This window comes from Mustelus asterias, chromosome 2 (assembly GCF_964213995.1).
Source record: "Mustelus asterias chromosome 2, sMusAst1.hap1.1, whole genome shotgun sequence".
In the NCBI taxonomy this organism is placed as follows: Eukaryota; Metazoa; Chordata; class Chondrichthyes; order Carcharhiniformes; family Triakidae; genus Mustelus; species Mustelus asterias.
In genome coordinates this window covers 105352504-105370812 of record NC_135802.1, presented here as the reverse complement: position 1 = coordinate 105370812, position 18309 = coordinate 105352504, and the positions used below count along the sequence as shown (strand labels likewise).

The window sequence follows — 18309 nt, the reverse complement described above, 5'->3', positions numbered from 1 at the left end:
ACCCAGGCAGACACGGGGAGAACGTGCAGACTCCGCACAGGCAGTGACCCAAGCAGGGAATCGAACCCAGGTCCCTGGTGCTATAGCGTTCAATACGTGGAAGTAAACAAGATCTATTTTATTCCAATTTGACAGGTCTGGCTGAGAGTTCAAGACCAAGTTAACATTCTACAGTAGTCTTAGGAAACTGATAGCTCAACCAGTACTTTCTTTAACCTTCAGAAGTAGGTTTGTGTACACTGCAACGTTTGCTTAAGTGCACTGACTTAATATTGTGCGCAGAGCACATTGACTAAAGAGGTTCTGAGTTTTGAATTTTAGCATGGTTTGATTTTCTAAAAAATATGATGCTGTTTCCTTGCCAGAGATGCCTCAAATGCCTGACATATGAGAGAAATGAGAGACGAACCACCGTCTCAGAAGCGGAGATGGATTCAACTGATAGATATCGTCCCATATTTTTTTTAAAAGTTACACTAAACATTGGCTGAAGTGCACGCGAAAAATATCAGGAGAGGCGCGAGGCGTTTGAGCAATGACTTTGCAGGGATTTACTGCCCGCGCAACAAATAAAACTCTGTGAAAGAGAACAGCTCCAATCAGCTCGGAGCAGCTGCAGGAGCTGAGCCGAGGGGTGGCGGGGCCGGTAGTCGGGAGTTGTAGTCCGGCGCTTGCGCTCACTCCCGCAGCTGCCAATCAGCCGGCCCAAGCAGGGGAACTACATGTCCCAGAGGGCGCAGCGAGCGGGCAGACTGTCCAGCCGACTCCGCCGTATGCAGCCTCCGGTCGGGGGCAGGCGATAATGTTTCTCTGCTTTGCCTTTTGCACATGGTAACGTGTGGCCACAATAACTGTGGAACTGCGATGGAAATGGCCTAGGCGATCTGTTGCAACGCTCGCATTTTTAAAAAAAAACCCTCCCCATATCTGTAAGAATCCCTGTGGCTGCAGTGTTGTGCGCCTTTCCACCACCCCCCCCCGTCCTGTGGGGATTTTTTTTGCCGGTGGTTCTCGTTGCCTGTGCTGGGTATGAACCGCCTTGCCACACAGTTCGTAATCGGCGTTTAAACAGGCAAACAGCTCTGACACAGTGATCACAGCGCTCCCTACTTTCCTGCAGCGGGTCGGAAACGTTGTATCGCAACCTCTCTTCACGGCTGGAGACGTTGTATCGCAGTGCCTGTCCACGACTTCCACAGAAGGTCTGCGCCGGCGGGGGGGGAGGTTTGAAGAAAAACGCGTTCAGGCAACGCACTTCGGATTTGACAGTCCAGGAAGTGGTTTGAAATGGGTAATACCGCCACAACACGTAGGAGACTGCCGATCTGTCACCATTAAATCCTATGAAAATCAAAAAGAACATCAATACATCGGGGATGGCATCAAGCAACTCGAGTTTATCTGGCTCATCGGTTTCGTCAGGTAAGGGAGGGGAAAGCAAAACGGCAGGTTAAGATATTAAAAAGCATGTTCAAGCAGCTGACATGCAAATTGAATGCTTTAAAAACGCATTGGCAGTGCTGCTAGGTGAGCTTGCTGTCTGACATTGTTTAAAGATCTAATCCATGGCAACATGCTATATTGCCTGGAATGTTCTTTATCTATCATAATAAAAATTATCTGTGATTTGAGATAAATCTTTCGTAATTTCAGCTTTTTGAGCTAGTTTACTTTGTTAGGATCATATATATATTAAAAGTCACTGATTAAGTTGATGCATTCTTATGTCTAATCCCCCTTTCAGTAAAACGAGACGACCCTTGTCTTAGCAACAATTATGATCTATAGCAGTTTTTCTAAATATCTAATCGTACAGCAAGAAGAAATGGTTATTTCAGAGGTCATTCTGGTATGGTGTAGACAGCTGATATTCTTCATTAGATCACTCAAACTATAATAATAAGTGAATATCAAATGAGTAACCTGATTTGTATTTAATAATTTACGACTCATTATTTCTATAACATTAGACCTTTTTTTAAGAAAAACGTTCTGATAACTATGACATTTTAAAAGATTCAAAATATTTTGGTTTTCTGTGTTAATTGAGCACTACAATTATGTTTTTAATTGATTTATCAGTGCAATGTGATTGAAATTACATTTAGGTATCGGTAAATTAATAGTTTATGATTAAGATTGAAGTTCTTGCTTTGCTGATAAATGCTAAGTACCACTTAAGATGCTTGGTCTCCATTTCACATCTGAGAAATGGTGTTAAAAAGAATTGAAATTTTTCAAAATTATCAGTAGAAAATGTGTTAGAAAAATCTGTTGACACTATTACAACAACAATAAATTACAAAATGATAAATCATTTCTTTAGTATCTTTTGGATGTTCAAGTTTTCAAAATGTGCAAAAATAGCTGAAGCAGAGATATTTGAGCTGATTTTAATTAAGATGGTTAAATTTGACCGAGGTGAATTATGTAACTGCTCATTTTTGAAGAGATTTATATGAGAAAATAATGACGATTAATGGATAAAGTGATGTCATCTATAGAACTATTCCTGTTTTAAATAGATGCTACAAAATGTTCTGTTTTATTTGAAAGTACTTTAAGCAGCACAGTCCAGTTGTGTCCATACGTAATATTGAATAGCCTGCTAGATCAGGGAATAATTTAACAATGGGAATTTACTAATGGCTTAATATGATTTTAATTCCCTTCACAATTGCAATTCACTTTGTTTTCATACTTATGCTCTAATGTTGCTCCATTTCTATTAGTGGACACAAATTCTTTGTAGCCGAAAAATGAATAGCTATATAAAATATTTACCTTTTATGTTTGAAAAAAGAAAAAAATGCCTCAACCTGATAGTGCAAATTTTGGAGAAACATTAATCTGTACATCAGGAAATAATCTGGTGAGATTGTGAAACCTTCTTGATTCACTTACATATTGAGCATTTCTGAAGCTTACCTGCTTTATAGCTTCAAGGAAGTAAGAGTCTGGCATCTTGCCATGGTAACACAGCATGAATTGGCAATTTGATGTGTTAAGTGTGTGTCGCTGGCGCTACCCTATATTTAGGATTCATTCTAAAAATATAATGAAACACTGCATGGAGTTACGTTTATGTTGACCAAAGTAATTTGTATATGCTCATGCATGCCTTAAAAACATCTCCACTCTGCAGCTGGGTTCACTAGATGTTTGTACTAAAATCTGAACTGTGACTGCAGTGCAGTTGTTTTGCTTTAAGAAAATGCAAGTATATTGCTATTTCAAGAAGAAAGACATGTCTGCTTTATTGCCACTAAGCTTTATGTGCGTGTGTTTGGCGGGGGGGGAGTCCTCTTTCTTCCAAACTTAACCGTTGGATATGAATAAATAAACAAATGACCAAACTTTACCTTGCAGTTTGACACCATAGTGAGTCATTTGGGAGTGTATTTTGGCACATTGAAAAGAACTGTACTATTGCTTCCATTTATATATTTTAAAAAGTTAAATGTGGTATATTTAGTTTTCTTATTTTGTGAATACTGTAGCTAGCTTAAAATTAGTGCGCCATTACTCCAGTGAGAATGTCTTTTTCATTAAATTTTGCACAAATGATGGTAATTAAATATACCCAGAAGTGACAGTATTAAACATGTGATACTGACTCCAAAAGAGAAAACGCTGGAAAATCTCATCAGGTCTGGCAGCATCTGTAAGGAGAGAAAAGAGCTGATGTTTCGAGTCCAGATGACCCTTTGTCAAAGCTGGTGCTACCCTATATTTAGGATTCATTCTAAAAATGTAATGAAACACTGCATAGAGTTACATTTATGTTGACCAAAGTAATTTGTATATGCTCATGCATGCCTTAAAAACATCTCCACTCTGCTGCTGGGTTCATGTGATAGTGACTCTCCATCTGCATATTTTTGGGAGGTAGCTCCATGATACAACCCAGTCAGTGCTTGTAGAATTTTTCCAAGTGAGGGCTGCAAATTATCCACAAGACTTGGAAATAATTGATGTCACTCGAATCATCCATGGTACAGAGGCATCTATCTGTGATACTGAATTCACAAGACAAAGGCCAAAGAGTTATGGATTCAAATCAGTTCACTTTGCACATATAGAACTTTTTTTTACTCATTGGTGGGACATGGGCGTCACTGGCTGGTCAGCAATTATTGCCCATCCTTAGCTGCTCTTGTTCAGAGGGCAATTGAGAGTCAACCACATTGTTGTGGCTCTGGAGTCACATGTATGCCAGACAAGGTAAGGACGGCAGATTTCCTTCCCTAAAGGACATTAGTGAGCCAGATGGATTTTTCTGACAGTCGACAATGGTTTCATGGTAATCAGTAGATTCGTAAATCCAGATTTTTATATTGAATTCGAATTCCACCATCTGCCGAACCCAGGTCCCCAGTTCTGATTCTCTGAAAAGTTTTAGTTACAATGGATCTTGACAGAATTTTTATTGCAATAGCATTGTCTGCTTCACAAACAATGTACTAACTTAACAATCTTGAAGCAGTGTTTCAAGATAAGCTGTTTATCTGTGGAATTCTTAAAAATGGTCCATATTTTAATACAACAAGTGTTAGACTTTCTCTGAGCTTGTTATTGTTTTCAACTGAGACATAGATTTTGAACTATGATGGGTGGATTGTAATAGTACAGAAGATTAATAGTGTTTTTCTCACAGTGCCTTGACATGTACAATATCAGCAAATGGATACACTTCTTTAAAAACGGCATTCAAGTTTTTTTAGAATGAACTGTATCTATACTAATCAATACAAACAGAATTTCTTCTCCATGCCTAGTATGATTTTCCAAACGAGAAACTTGGATCTCTGCCAATACTTATCCTGAGCCATCTGCTAGAAACAAAAGCAAATTACAGGAGTGATGGAAATCTGAAATAAAAATAGAAAATGCTGAATGTATTCAACAGGCTAGTCAGCATCTGGGCAGAGAGAAACAGAACAAATATCAGGTGGTTGAGCTTTCACCTGAACTGGAAAAAGTAATAGCAGTTTCATTGATTTTAAACACATACAGAGGCAGAGATGATAAAGGTATTATGATCAAATTGTTGAACTCAGTGTGGAGTCTGGATGGCTGCGCCATTTCCTGCTTGTCCGCTCTCACCCATTACTCTCTCATAAAGGTGATCGGGTTCTCTTTGAACTCATCTTCCAGCCATCAGCCTCCATACTTGGTGAATCATCTTTCAGCATTTCTGCCACTTTGAGCATGATGACACAACCAAACAGATCTTTCTCACCCCTCTCTTTTTAGCATTCTCAAGGAACTGCAGTACAACCTGTGGAGTAGTGGGAGATCTCTGACAGCAACTTCTGGATTTCTCGGTTTCATCATTCACACAAGGGTTCCATAGGTTGCTGCCGTATTTATCCCATTGTAACAGTGAACCCTGATCGTCTTACCATTTATTCTCATTATGTATACAGGGCCATTATCTTGGAGTTCCTTCCTAACAGCATGGTGGCACAGTGGTTAGCACCGCTGCCTCACAGAGCCAGGCACCCAGATTCAATTCCGGCCTCGGGTCATTGTCTGTGTGGAGTTTGCACATTCTCCCTGTGTCTATGTGCGTTTCCTCTGGGTGCTCTAGTTTCCTCCCACAGTCCAAAGTAGTGCGGGTTAGGTTGACTGGCCATTTTAAATTGCTCCTTTAGTGTTGGGGGGGCTAACAGGGTAAATATGTGGTTACAGGATAGAGACTGGGTGGGATTGTTGTTGGTGCAGACTTGATGGGCCAAGTGGCCTCCTCCTGCACTATAGGGATTCTATGATGGCAATATGATCAGTACAAGTAAAAGTAAAGTTTATTTATTAGTCACAAGTAAGGCTTACATTAACAGTGCAAATGAAGTTACTGTGAAATTCCCCTAGTCGCCACATTCCGGCGCCTGTTTGGGACAATGCACCTAACCAGCATGTCTTTCAGACTGGGGGAGGAAACCGGAGCAGCCGGAGGAAAACCACGACGACACGGGGAGAACGTGCAAACTCCACACAGACAGTGACCCAAGCCGTGAATCGAACCTGGGACCCTGGCGCTGTGAGGCTGTAGTGCTAACCGCTGTAAGGGCAGTAATGTTTCAAGCAGAAGCCCATGTACCATATTCTCAAAGCAGATGGGAATACAGCTTTGTTGGCATTGCCCAGATTCAGTGAAATGTACAAATTCTCTTTTGTTTATGACTAATATCCATTGAGGTGAGGAAAGTAATTGGATAGAAAAATATTATCTGCCTAGTAACGAATTTCCAAGCCTATTTCCATATTGATGTTTCTATTTTTAAAGAAATATACATTTGAAAACCAATTTGCCAAAGTGAGACTTTTCACAGTAGCAATTTTTGAAAGTATGTTGTAATATTTTCTGCTAAGGCTCTCTGAGTCTTTACCCACAAATTAATGTATTTCATTAACATTATGAAGCATGCACTGAGGATACATCATATTTACAACATGAAAACAGGCCTTTGCTTTCACATCATTTGAGCCTCCTCCATCCTCTTTCATCTAACTTCTTCAACCTTCATCAACATACTTTTTATTCCTTTCTCCCTCATGTATTTCTTTAGCATCTCCTAAATATATCTATGCTATTTGCCACAGCCACACTTTATGGTGATGAATTCCACATTCTAACCATTTCTAATGTAAAGACGTTCTCTTGAATTCCCTATTGATTTATTAGTGACTATCTTATATTTATGGTCCCTAGTTCTGATCTTCATTGCAAGAGGGAACATCTTTTCTACATCTACCTGCTGAATCTTTCATAATTTTAAAGACCTCTATCAGCTCACCCATCAGCCCTGTAACAGTGACGACACTTCAAATGTACTTCATTGGCTGTAAAGCACTTTGTAACATCTGGTGGCTGGGAAAGGCCTGATTATAAATGAAAAATGTTCTATTTCTAGTGAAAAGAGCCCCAGCCTGTCTCACTTCTTAGTTCTGATTAGGTGCATTGACCATGCTAAATTCTCCCTCAGTGTGTCCAAACAGGCACCGGAGTGTGGCGACTAGGGGATTTTCACAGTAACTTCATTGCAGCGTTAATGTAAGCCTACTTGTGACAATAAAAATCAAATTAAATTTCTGGTATTTTCCAGTAAATCATCATTTTACTTTCTCCAGTGACTTTATAATGTGATAAGCTGAACTATCCAAAGTACTGCAAATGCGGCCTAACTAAAATTTGTTTTTAACATAATCACACTGCTTTTCTGTTCTGTCCCTGTACAAATGAACATCATTGCTTTGTTTGCTTTTTTAATGGCTATAGTCACTGGTATTGCTACTTATAGTGATTTGCGTATCTAGCTCCAGAACTTTCTATTCCGTTTCATTTAGATTCTTATTTTCCATAAAATATATAACATTCTTTATTCTTCATGTCAAAATGTAACATCCCGTGCGTATCTATTTTCACGTTGATTTGCCCCCCGGTTTGGTATTGCCTGTAAAGTTTGGAATTGTACTCATGATTCCCAAGTCTAAATTGTTCATGTAGATAGTGAACAACAGTTTTCTCAGTACCATCCATGAGGAAGATTACTTTTGTTTTAAGTTCAAAGGCAGCTTACAGAGAGAGTGCTTCATGGCAGAGGCCATAGGATCACAGCAAACCAGGTGGGACTTGCACTAGCGTCGAATTTCAAAATCCAACCATCCCCCTTTTCTTAACAAAAGATAAATTTGCATGCATGATCATGTGTAACTGTGAATTACCCAAGTTACCCACTATTCACCAACTGTTCTCATGCATTAACAACTGTTTGTTCTACTGGTCCGTCTCTGTATCTGAACAACATATGTAAATTATGCCAGTTTCTTAATGGTGTGTGTTTTTATTTGCTGTTTGTCTGGGTGATGTTCCTTGTCCAGGGAATGTTGTTGGCATGGTAACTGTTGTTCCATTGCTGTTGTTGAGCATCCGTAGATCTCTGTACAGCAGGTGAGATCCCTTCTCTCTGACCAGCCAACTACTGTGAAGGAACAACTGTACTAGTTGTTTGTGGATGTCTGCAATTACGCTGATAAATTTGGTCCTTCCACCATGTACGACCATGGTAACAATTTTTCTCTGCATGCCCCATGTTGACACAGGGGCTGACTCTTGTTGAGAGTATTTGAAGATTTGCACCCTGACTGGTTCTCCAATGATCAGTTCTTGCAATGGCCTCTCCATTTGACTGGTGATAGGGTGGAGATAAATGAGACATGGTGTTGAAATTCCCAACCCTTTGTGAAGCAGCAAAAATTCTTAACTCATGAACTGAGGGCCATTGTCACCCATCACAGTGTCTGAAATGCAGTAACAACCTAAGTGTGCTTTTGGGCATTCTACTATTTCTCCTGTCATCATTGAAGTCAGCTTGTCTAACTCCCAGTAGTCATAATTGTAGTTTATGGTGACAAGATAATCATTTCCTGCTAAAAGTGAAGAGGTCTCCTCCCAGTTTAGTCCATGATCTGTCTGCCTCTTATAGGGCAAACCAAATAAACCAACTCAAATTAACTCAGGGACAAAGTAAAAGGGGCAGCTCCCCAAAAGGAGGGGGAACAGCCCGAACACAAACAAAGTATGATCTGTCTGGGATGTCACATTTCATCAGAGGCTCTCTAGCTTGTTTAGCCTGATGCTCGTTACAACCACCACTCTGGCCAATGTGGTCTTTAAATTTGTTGCTCATGTTTAACTAGTAGAGCACTTCTCTTAACTTTCTCATATTTCATTCAATTCCATGATGGCATGATTGGATGTGCTTCAGCATCTCTCCTCTCATCTTCAGGATGATTCTATTTTCTTTCTTCAAGATGCATTTTTGGGCTGTCAGTTCATCTCGGTGCATCCAGTATACTGTTATGACCACAGGTGTACCCTGAATGCTGTTGGACCATCCTTTCACCACTACCTTTTGTAGCACTTAGAGTTGTATCATGTTGGTTAGTTCGCTTAATTTGAACTCGATATTTGTCGTTTGGATTGAATGTCTCTGCTGGGTCAATAACGTCTGGATCGTGTTGAGCAGCTGCTTCTCATTGAATCTGGAAGATTTCACATTCTGTTGTATTCTCCACTTTCTTCATGGGGGTCGCTGCTCTCAACAGCATGTCTACAATGTACACCTGTTTCCCTTGCTTGTATGTCACGTCCAGATCATATCTGTGTGAGTGAAGTAACATTCTTTGTAGTTGCTTTGGAGCAGATAGTAACGTTTTGAGAAAATTGCTTTGAAGTTGCTTGTGGTTGGACTCCACTGTCTCTTCCCACTCTGAATCTGTCTTGCTGGTGTCACACTGCAAGGTGATTTCATCATTGAGACCATATTACTTCACCGCTGGCATTGTCATCACTAGTTGCTTGATTTGACTGAATGCTGCTTCTTGTTCTGTGCACCAATATTACTGCACCTCCTTGGTACTGAACTTGCATTATAGTTCACACTCTGATGACAAATTGGGCAAAGATTTTGCGAGATATTTCATGAATCCAGCAAATTGTTGCTCTGCTTTCACATTGGTTGGTCAATGTATTCTCGCCTTCAGAATCTGGCAGAGACTTCTGCTGTCAATACGTGACCCATGTACTTGACTTCAGGTATCTTCAACTACAATTTGTTCTCGTTCAGCTTCAGATTAATCTGGTTCTCTCTAGCAAACGGTTTAAATTCTGATCGTGGTCAGCTGTGGCTTCCTATTGTGCCTGCCCATCTACTCTGGTAAGATCACTGACTGACTATCCTACGTTGTCTGCATTGATACTCTTCTGGAAATGCCAAATGGCATGCACAACCATCTGTATATCCCAAATTCTATCCAGAATGTAGTTAGAAAGCTGTTGCTTTCATCCAGTTTCGCTTGCCAGTATTACTTCTGTGGATATCTCTCCAGTGGCTTCTTCTTTCTAGCCTAACACTTGTTTGCGAAATGATTCCGCTTCTTGCAGTTATAACACTGCTTTCCTCATGCTGGGCAACCCTTCTTTTCCTTTGTATGATGTCCTCCACAATATCTGCATTCTGTCCTTTGTCTGCAATTATTTTGCTCTTTTGATCTGGAATCTCCCTCGGTATAATACATAGCTTAGTCTGCTCTGCTATACATGTTAATTTTTCTTGTTGTTAAAATAATTAGCGGTCCTGTAACTCTCTTGCTCCATGTTTGATTTTTAAGAAAGTAAAAGTTGCACCAGGGTTCCATTCTGGGATCTTCCCATCCAGTTATAACACCAGCTGGGATCGTAACGGAAGGTTGGTGAAGTACTCGATAGGTTGCTTTTATAAGGAGCCAATATTCACATTTGAGGGAGTGTGGCCATTGGTCAAGAGTTAATTTAGCTCATTTGTAAAATCAGACTTACTAGTAGTACCAGGTGAGGTCTGCAACCTGATCCATGCTTCAGCACTCAATCTTCAAAACCAGATCAGCTGTGATATTGCTAATAGTTGTGCAAGACTTGGGTGTTTCACGGGGAAAGTAAAATAATGACAGGTGTGCTCCGGCCCAATTTAAAATGAAGGTGAAAAAATACTAATAGTTATTAATAACTTAAAATCAAAAGTCAAGTGACAGCAAGATGGGAACAAATAAGACAAAAGCACCATGAGGCAACTCAAATGATTATGCATCTGCAGAAAATAGGACCTCAGGCAATCGAGGTGCAATCAAGTCTAATTGATTTGCAAAGAGAAAAATTGTGCCTCGGGCAGACAGGCCTCTGAAGATGAACAGCAGTTTTGGAATGTAAAATATCAGGTAGAAAGTGGGCACATTAGTGATTTCAGAAGTAATTAATAACTGCCTTTTAATTGCTATAAATATTAAATCCATGATTGAAAGTAAAAACATAGGTTGGAACCACTTTGGGAAACAAAATAAACTCAATTGCTTCTCTGTGATGATCCGTATTTCCGTGAGTTGGTATAGCTATTGGTGTCTGTTTTGAGAATAAGAGAAGGAAGGCACTCCCATGTTGTCTGCTATAGACAAGCTTAATGTGGTACTTTATAGATTTAATGTCTGATTCACTGAGCACAATTGTTAATTATAACGATAGGCAACTAATTATCAGAACAAAAGGAAAACATTTAAATTTAACTTAATTCATGGAATAGTTTTAAAAGCACATTCTTTTTTCTCAGGAAACTTTTACATAAAATCCAACTGAAACATTTAATTTGGGCAGTTTTTAATTTCAATGGATCTGTCTCATTTTGCAAGTCTATTTGAGTAGTTGCTTTAAACACAACGTGAAAGCCGTTTCTGATATAAAATCAATTAGATGGTGAAGGCAGTAAAGTATTTAATACCCTAGTTTACTTGAAAGTAAAAAAAATGCCCCCCTACTTCCTATTTTCAGGCAGTAACCATGTATCTGCACCTCAATTTAGCTTTTTTTTATTAGTGTCACAAGTAGGCTTACATTAACACTGCAATGAAGTTACTGTGAAAATTCCCTAGTCGCCACACTCCGGTGCCTATTCGGCTACACTGAGGGAGAATTTAGCATAGCTAATGCATCTAACCAGCACGCCTTTTTTTTGGACTGTGGGATTAAACCGGAGCACCCGGAGGAAACCCATGCAGATATGGGGAGAATGTGTAAATTCCATACAGGCAATAAGGCAAGCCTGGAATCAAACTTGGTTCCCTGCGCTCTGAGGCAGCAGTGCTAACCACTGTGCCACCATGCTCCCTGATCTGTGACTTGATCTTAAGAGAGTGAGAATAAAAACCTGTTTTTGGATCTGCCTTGCATTTCAGGACCAATCCATAACAATGTAATTATTTTTCTTGAACATTCCGTCTTGCAGTGTAGTGGACGTAATTGAGGGTCTTTTGTGTACTTCTAAACTTTTTCACACAACTAATAGAAATCTGGAATATTCTCCCCCAAAAGTCTTGGATGTTGAGACAATTTCAAGACTTGGATTATTCGTTTTTGTAAAGTTTAAAGTTATATGGAATAAACACAAGTAAGTGGAGTTGAAATACGAATCAACTGTGATCTAATAGAATAGTGAAACAAGCCCTGAATGGTCTACTCCTATTCCAATATTCTAAAATCTCTTTTTTCTACACTACCATTATGAGAAACGTGGGCCGGAATTTTCCGGTTATTCACACCCATCCGATGTTGCATCCGAGGATGGAGAATTTGGTGTTCAGCCATATCTCCATTCACTGTAGTGGGACCAGAGAATCCCGCTGGCATGAGCGGCCGGAAAACTCCAGCCATGATTTATTTTCTTCCAGAATGCAAGATTGCGTTAAATCTTTCTGGGAACCATTCGCATTAATTTAAAGCTTGCTTAATGTTGAAGTCATGTTTATCTCTTTGAAGTCACAAAATTGAATGCTATTTTCATCTACCGAAGCTGTGATTATAAGCTTTTAATAGTGAAAAACACAATATTAAAAATAAGCAAAATGCTTTTTAATATAACTAGAGTGGGAAGAACAGAAAAATGCAATTATCTATTAGAAATTATAAGTCCTTTTGTTCAGCTTGTGGGAAGGACCTGAGAGGGTATGGGCTTCCAACAACTTTGCAGTGATGATCAGGAGCTGAGTTGTAGTAACCGGAGACAATCCTCTCACAACAATGCAGCAGAGGTTTGGAATTTGTTGAAGTTGCAATTATAGCTGTGAAGCCATATTTTGCCTTTTTGGCTGGACTACATTGCTGCAGCAACTTGCTGCTTCTCCCAGTAGTTAATTTTTGAATATCTGTTTTGTTCATTCAGCAGCACCAATACAAGGAAATTTATTTTTTTAATTCCTAGAATCACCATTAAGGGCTCTTTAATAAACTGTAGTACCATTTTGGGGTCATTTTAAACTGATCTGCTCAGAGAAACACTTATTTCCAGTTCCACCATATCCATCATTGTAGCTTCATTGCCAATTCCACACTAATCAATAACAATTAAGTATGCCTACAGTGCCGTGGATTCACATGCACTATGGGTTATCGGCTTGAGACTGCCGAAACTTAATTTATTTTTGATCTTTGCATCTTGCTGGACAAGGAGAGTTTTATTGCTAAGTTTGGATAAGGCTCAAATTCAAGTAGCCCTCAAGGTGCATGGTTATAGTTCTGATCCATTGTTACTCACCCTTCCCTTGTATCTGAATGTGCAAATGTAGGTTTTATAGAGAGCTAATGTAAATTTTGCATTTCCTTGTGTTTGGGATTCTGCACTGATTGGGGAAAGGTGCAGTGCCACTCTGATGAATGACTCAGTTGTGGTGGAAGATGAAAATAACAATAATAAAAATTAAATAATCCACACCTTAATTTTTTCTTCATGGCCTGCAATTATAATAGCCTGATTTCACTCATGTGTCTCGAGCTCATGTGAAAGAATTAAGAAAATCATTTGTATGTGTAATTGACATAGGTTTATCTGATTTGCAGAGCACAAATTAAAATGCTGGGACTATTAAACTACGGCTATTGTATGTATACTGTATTTCCTTTTCATTGACCTTTACATATGCTCCTGTAGTGAAAGCATTTTATTAGCTGCTTGAAGTATGGATTCTATTGTGGTTGTGTAATTTAAACACAGTCATGGTGTTTTATTTCTTTCAGAAAATAAATATGCCAATATAGCAGTTTATAGTATTGAAGCCAAAAGAAACAATGTCAACACAATGCCACAGTTACTGTTAAGTTACATTCTTGTTTCAATCCAAAGATCAAAATCTACCATACTTTGACATGGAAATATGAGGGGCAATATATAATGGGCAATGATGCACATTTTAAGTTGTCAATACTTGGGTGGCTGAAAACATTTCTCACACAAAAGTACAATGTAATTAATTGGAGGTTATTTGGGACCCAGATAACACTGTGAGTGATTGCACTCATTTGGATTTCCAGTAAGGGTCAAAGGTTTCTTGTCCTTTGAATCTGCTTAAAGCTTGCTTTTAAAAAAAATTCCAAATGCAGAGGTTGAACCCTTGTACAGATATGAAATATTTGACTTCTGTCTGGAGGAAATGGATGCATTGAATCCAATTGTTTACTCATTGCTGATAACATTGAGCGAAATCCCAAAATGTTTATTGAACACATATTTCAAAAGATGAAACTTCCTGGGCACAAATCCAAATCCTGTACAGTAGCAAAGGATGTATTTTGTTTGGATACTTTGATTCTCATGAGGTTTTCAATCACCAGTTCTTTCCTTTCAATAATTCTCAACACCTTTAGGACATTTGTTGTAAGGTGTTCCCCTTTCCTTTCTGTGAATGTCAGGCACCATTTCTGACATTGAAGGCGACTCACTGGCTAAAACTGCTCCTTGGCCTCAGTCACTCTATAAGCAGCCATGAGGAAGTTTGTAAGAATGACCCATGTGATGTTTTCCTTCCTTGATGGAGATATGGCTCGCTTCTATTCAGTGCTTCCTTTAGAGGTGTGGATGAGATTAACAGTTCACTATTTATTGGAATAACTCTGTCACAAACCCTGCCCATCCACATCTTTAGAATAATGTGTTTAAGAGCTTTTTTTTCAACATAGGAACAGGAGGAGACAATTTAGTCCCTCAAGCATGTTTCGTTGCCATTCAGTGAAATGATGGCTGATCTGCAACTAACCCCACATACCTGCCTTTCCTCCATATCACTTGATACCTTTGGTTAATAAGAGTCTATCAATTTTGGGTTTAAAATTGACAATTGATGTGAAATCAATTGTGTTTTGCAGAAGGGAGTTCTAAACTTCTACCACTCTGTGTGTAGAGGCGTTTCCTAGGTTTGCTCCCGAAAGGACTGGCTGTAATATTTAGACCATGTCTTCGGTTTCTAGACTTGCCAAGCAATGGGAATAGTTTTTCTCCTTAATATCTTGGAAATGTGGGTCAGAACACCCCTTAATTTTCTAATTTCCAGGGATACCATCTGAATTTGTAATTGTTCCTTGTTATTTAACCATTTGTAGGCAAAAGTGAGGTCATCAACTTTGGACCAGAAATGGTTTGAATAGAATACTTTGGTGAAAACCTAAAAGGAAAGAAGATCTATAGAAATAGTGATAGCAAAATACTGCAGATGCTGGAAATTGGAGATAAAAGCAGAAAATACTCAGTGGTTGGACAGTATGGGTAGATAGAAATAGAACATGTTAGACTTTCACCAGAACTGGGAAATCTTAGAATGTTAGAAATGTAAGAGATTTTGAGTGAGTGAAAGGCAGGACATTGGGAAAATGAACAAGTGAAAGTTTACGATAGGGTGGAAGGCAGGAGAAATTAAATGACAAAGGTTTCATGGTGCAAAGTCAAAAGGAGTGGCAATGGGCAAAGTAAGGAAATAAAAGATTTGTCCACAGGAAGTGTGAATGACAGGATCCTCATTAGTTGTTTCCCTTTTGTCTCTCAGGCATCAAGAATGGAAAAAGAAAAGAACGTAAAAATAACACAACATAGGGGGCAAGAATTATGAAAGAAATTGTTGAATTAGATCGAGTCCAGAATGTTATAATTTACCCAGTTGAAAGATGAGGAGCTGTAACTTGGGCAGTCCAAGAGTTTGTATTGCGCCTCTGCTAAGCAGAGGTCAGTATGTCAGACAAAACAGCACCACGTTTGTCAGTAAATTTGATGACAATGCGAGGTTTGAACCTGAGAATGTAGTGCTGCAAATTTGGAAGGAGACAGGTTAGAGTGAGTGAAGGGAGCAAATAAATTAGCTGATTTCATGATGACAGTTGTAAGTGAAAAGGTGGAGAGGGGGTTTGAAATCAGAGGGAGGTGCACAGGTTCTGGGAGAATAGTGGGGATGAGTAAAGTCCTCAGTGAGCAGGGAGAAGACTCCAGGTCTAAGAGGATGAGGGGGCAAAGGTGGTGGAAGAAGAGCTTATCATCATGCCAACCTCAAAGTTAATCAAGATAGGGGTGTAACGGGAGGTAGCTGAGGCCTTGGTTAGGCTAGATTGATCAGGATCAGAGGGAATGTCAGTGTATCTTGAATAGACAGCAAAGGGTAAGATTGGAAGAAGGGATGGGGTCAGAAGGAAGTGATAGGGATGGAGGATCCGGATAGGTGTTGGTACCCATGAGTTGTTGAAACCTGCAATCTTTCACACTTGAAAGGAAGGAAACAATTTTTTGTTAGAGTGCCGGATGAGATGAAGGTAAATGGGACAATGGGCTAGGGCTTTAAGATAAGGAGTCAGTGTTGCTGAAGCGATGGATCAAGGGCATGCATGTGGCAGAATATGATGTTATGTGAGTGTAGATCTCAGGATGGAGTGAGAGCAGCAGTTTGAAAAATGCTGAATGTCTAGACTAGTGCTTTCCAAATCTTTTCCTGATGTGACCCACTCTAGGTGATATGAAATACTCGTGCGCAGGCCCTGGTACTTCTCCTCTCCCTTATTCACCACTCTCACCCCAACCCCTTCATCATGCATGATATTTTCCCCCCCTTTCCAGATTCACCAATCACAGCAATGTACGAGTAAAATATTGGTGCCCATTATTGACATCCAATTAGAAATATTGTCGGATATATATGCAACATGGCTCATTAATATTATGAACGGCAATGATATGATCTGTGTTAGGTTGTGTGCATCCTATAGGTGACTGTAACTATTAAACAAATCAGAGAGTACAAATTTTAGTTGATCAGCAATTAGCAAATTGTTAATATAATAGAAAACTATCCTATAGTTATTTAATATGATTATTTCATTGAAGGGGTGTAATCGTATTCTATTTTAACAATAATCTCACAAGGTAGAATGATCAAATGACTCCTGAGCAACAAGGTGGAATGATAGAACAACATATGTTTTCACATTAATTGAGAATCATTGGAGCCCTCAGGTGCCTCTTATCAGCATAACTTTTAAGAGGCCAGAACTCAAAGTCTGAATGATTCACAGTCATATCTGTGTTTTCTTGATCAGCAAGTCTGAAGACTCTGCTGGTTGCTGCTTCTCACTACAATATATTTTCAATATCTACCATGCAACATAACTTTATTACAATGTTTCACTTCTCCAAAAACTCATAAAAGCATAAAGACAGAGTGGGATAATACGTAAGTAACAAAAGATCAAGATTGAAGTCAATGGAAAAGATTCTTCGAAGTCACGGGCAAGATAAACCAGGTTACTGATTCACTGAGCTAATTATGTACCCCTGTCCCAGCAATTTCACCACAAAGCCTGCTTACAATAACTGTCCATTAGCAACAAAATAATAGAACTCCAGCTATCATTCCAACCTCTGTTTACAAAATCATTATAGATAATAAAGGTCATCAAGCCTAACTCATCTCATTCATCCAAAATGACACACGAACAAGCTTATTAGTAACAGGAGTAAACCATTCAGCTCCTTGAGCCTGCTTCGCCATTTGATAACATTGCCTACATTATTCCAATGACTATAACTCATATAAAATGATTTGAGGCATCATGGAAGAAGCTGTGTAGATGTAGATGTTGCCTTTCTCATTACTCCTGCATGCAGTAGACAGAGTGACTGTTGCAATGGCGAACCCAGAGGCCCTTTGCTGATTCTCGAAGAATGATTAATCATAGAAAAATCAACTGATGTTAGGAAAGTGCTGCAAAGAAATCACTACATTTACAAAACAATTCCACTCTATAGTTAATACATCTTTACTGTTCTGATTTCTCTGGCTCCAACCCACAATATATCATTAAGAGAATCTACCTATTTTAGACGACTGACACTGTCCCCAGAATTCATCAGTAGACATTACCAGCAGCTTAGAAGAATGTAGATTGAGTTGTTGACCTGACTTTTTCAAAGAATAATACATGGTACTTAAACTCAGTGTGGTCTTACTCAAGAACTAGATTGTTTTCCCTTCCCCCAGAAGCTATCATTCCAGTGTGTTGCACACTCTAAACTGATGGTCTAAAATGGAAATATTTAATTAATAAATAAGAAAAACAGCAAAACAAGAATGACACTCTTACCCATAAGACTAGAAGCTGCACATATTCATATACAGGGCTCTACCTCTGCAGGAAAAAGGAACACGTTCAGACATGTGCCATTTTTTGAATTAAATAAAACCATGGGGGATAATAATTCCCCAGTGATTTCTCCATGACAGTACCTTGACCAATCAGAGTCGACTTGCCAAGCAATTATCTCCCTTTTCTCGTGTGGTATCAATTGTTGCTCCCTTTGAAATTTGGCATTCTTGCATCTGTCCTGATGTGTGCAGGATGAAAAACTTTGACAGTTGGGTGGCACAGTCGTTAGCACTGCTTCCTTACAGCGCCAGGGACCTGGCTTCGATTCC

The 18309-nt window shown here is 39.2% G+C and overlaps 1 protein-coding gene across 1 annotated transcript in view; it reads left to right on the top strand.

The window, feature by feature from the left end:
* Positions 1-732: 732 nt before the first annotated feature.
* The window catches only part of chn2 (chimerin 2), a 336658-nt gene continuing 319081 nt past the window's right edge, over positions 733-18309 (top strand). The window contains exon 1 of the mRNA XM_078239728.1: positions 733-1422. Within this exon, the coding sequence (XP_078095854.1) occupies positions 1344-1422 (79 nt within the window). The 5' untranslated portion in view covers positions 733-1343. The remainder of the gene's footprint in view (positions 1423-18309) is intronic.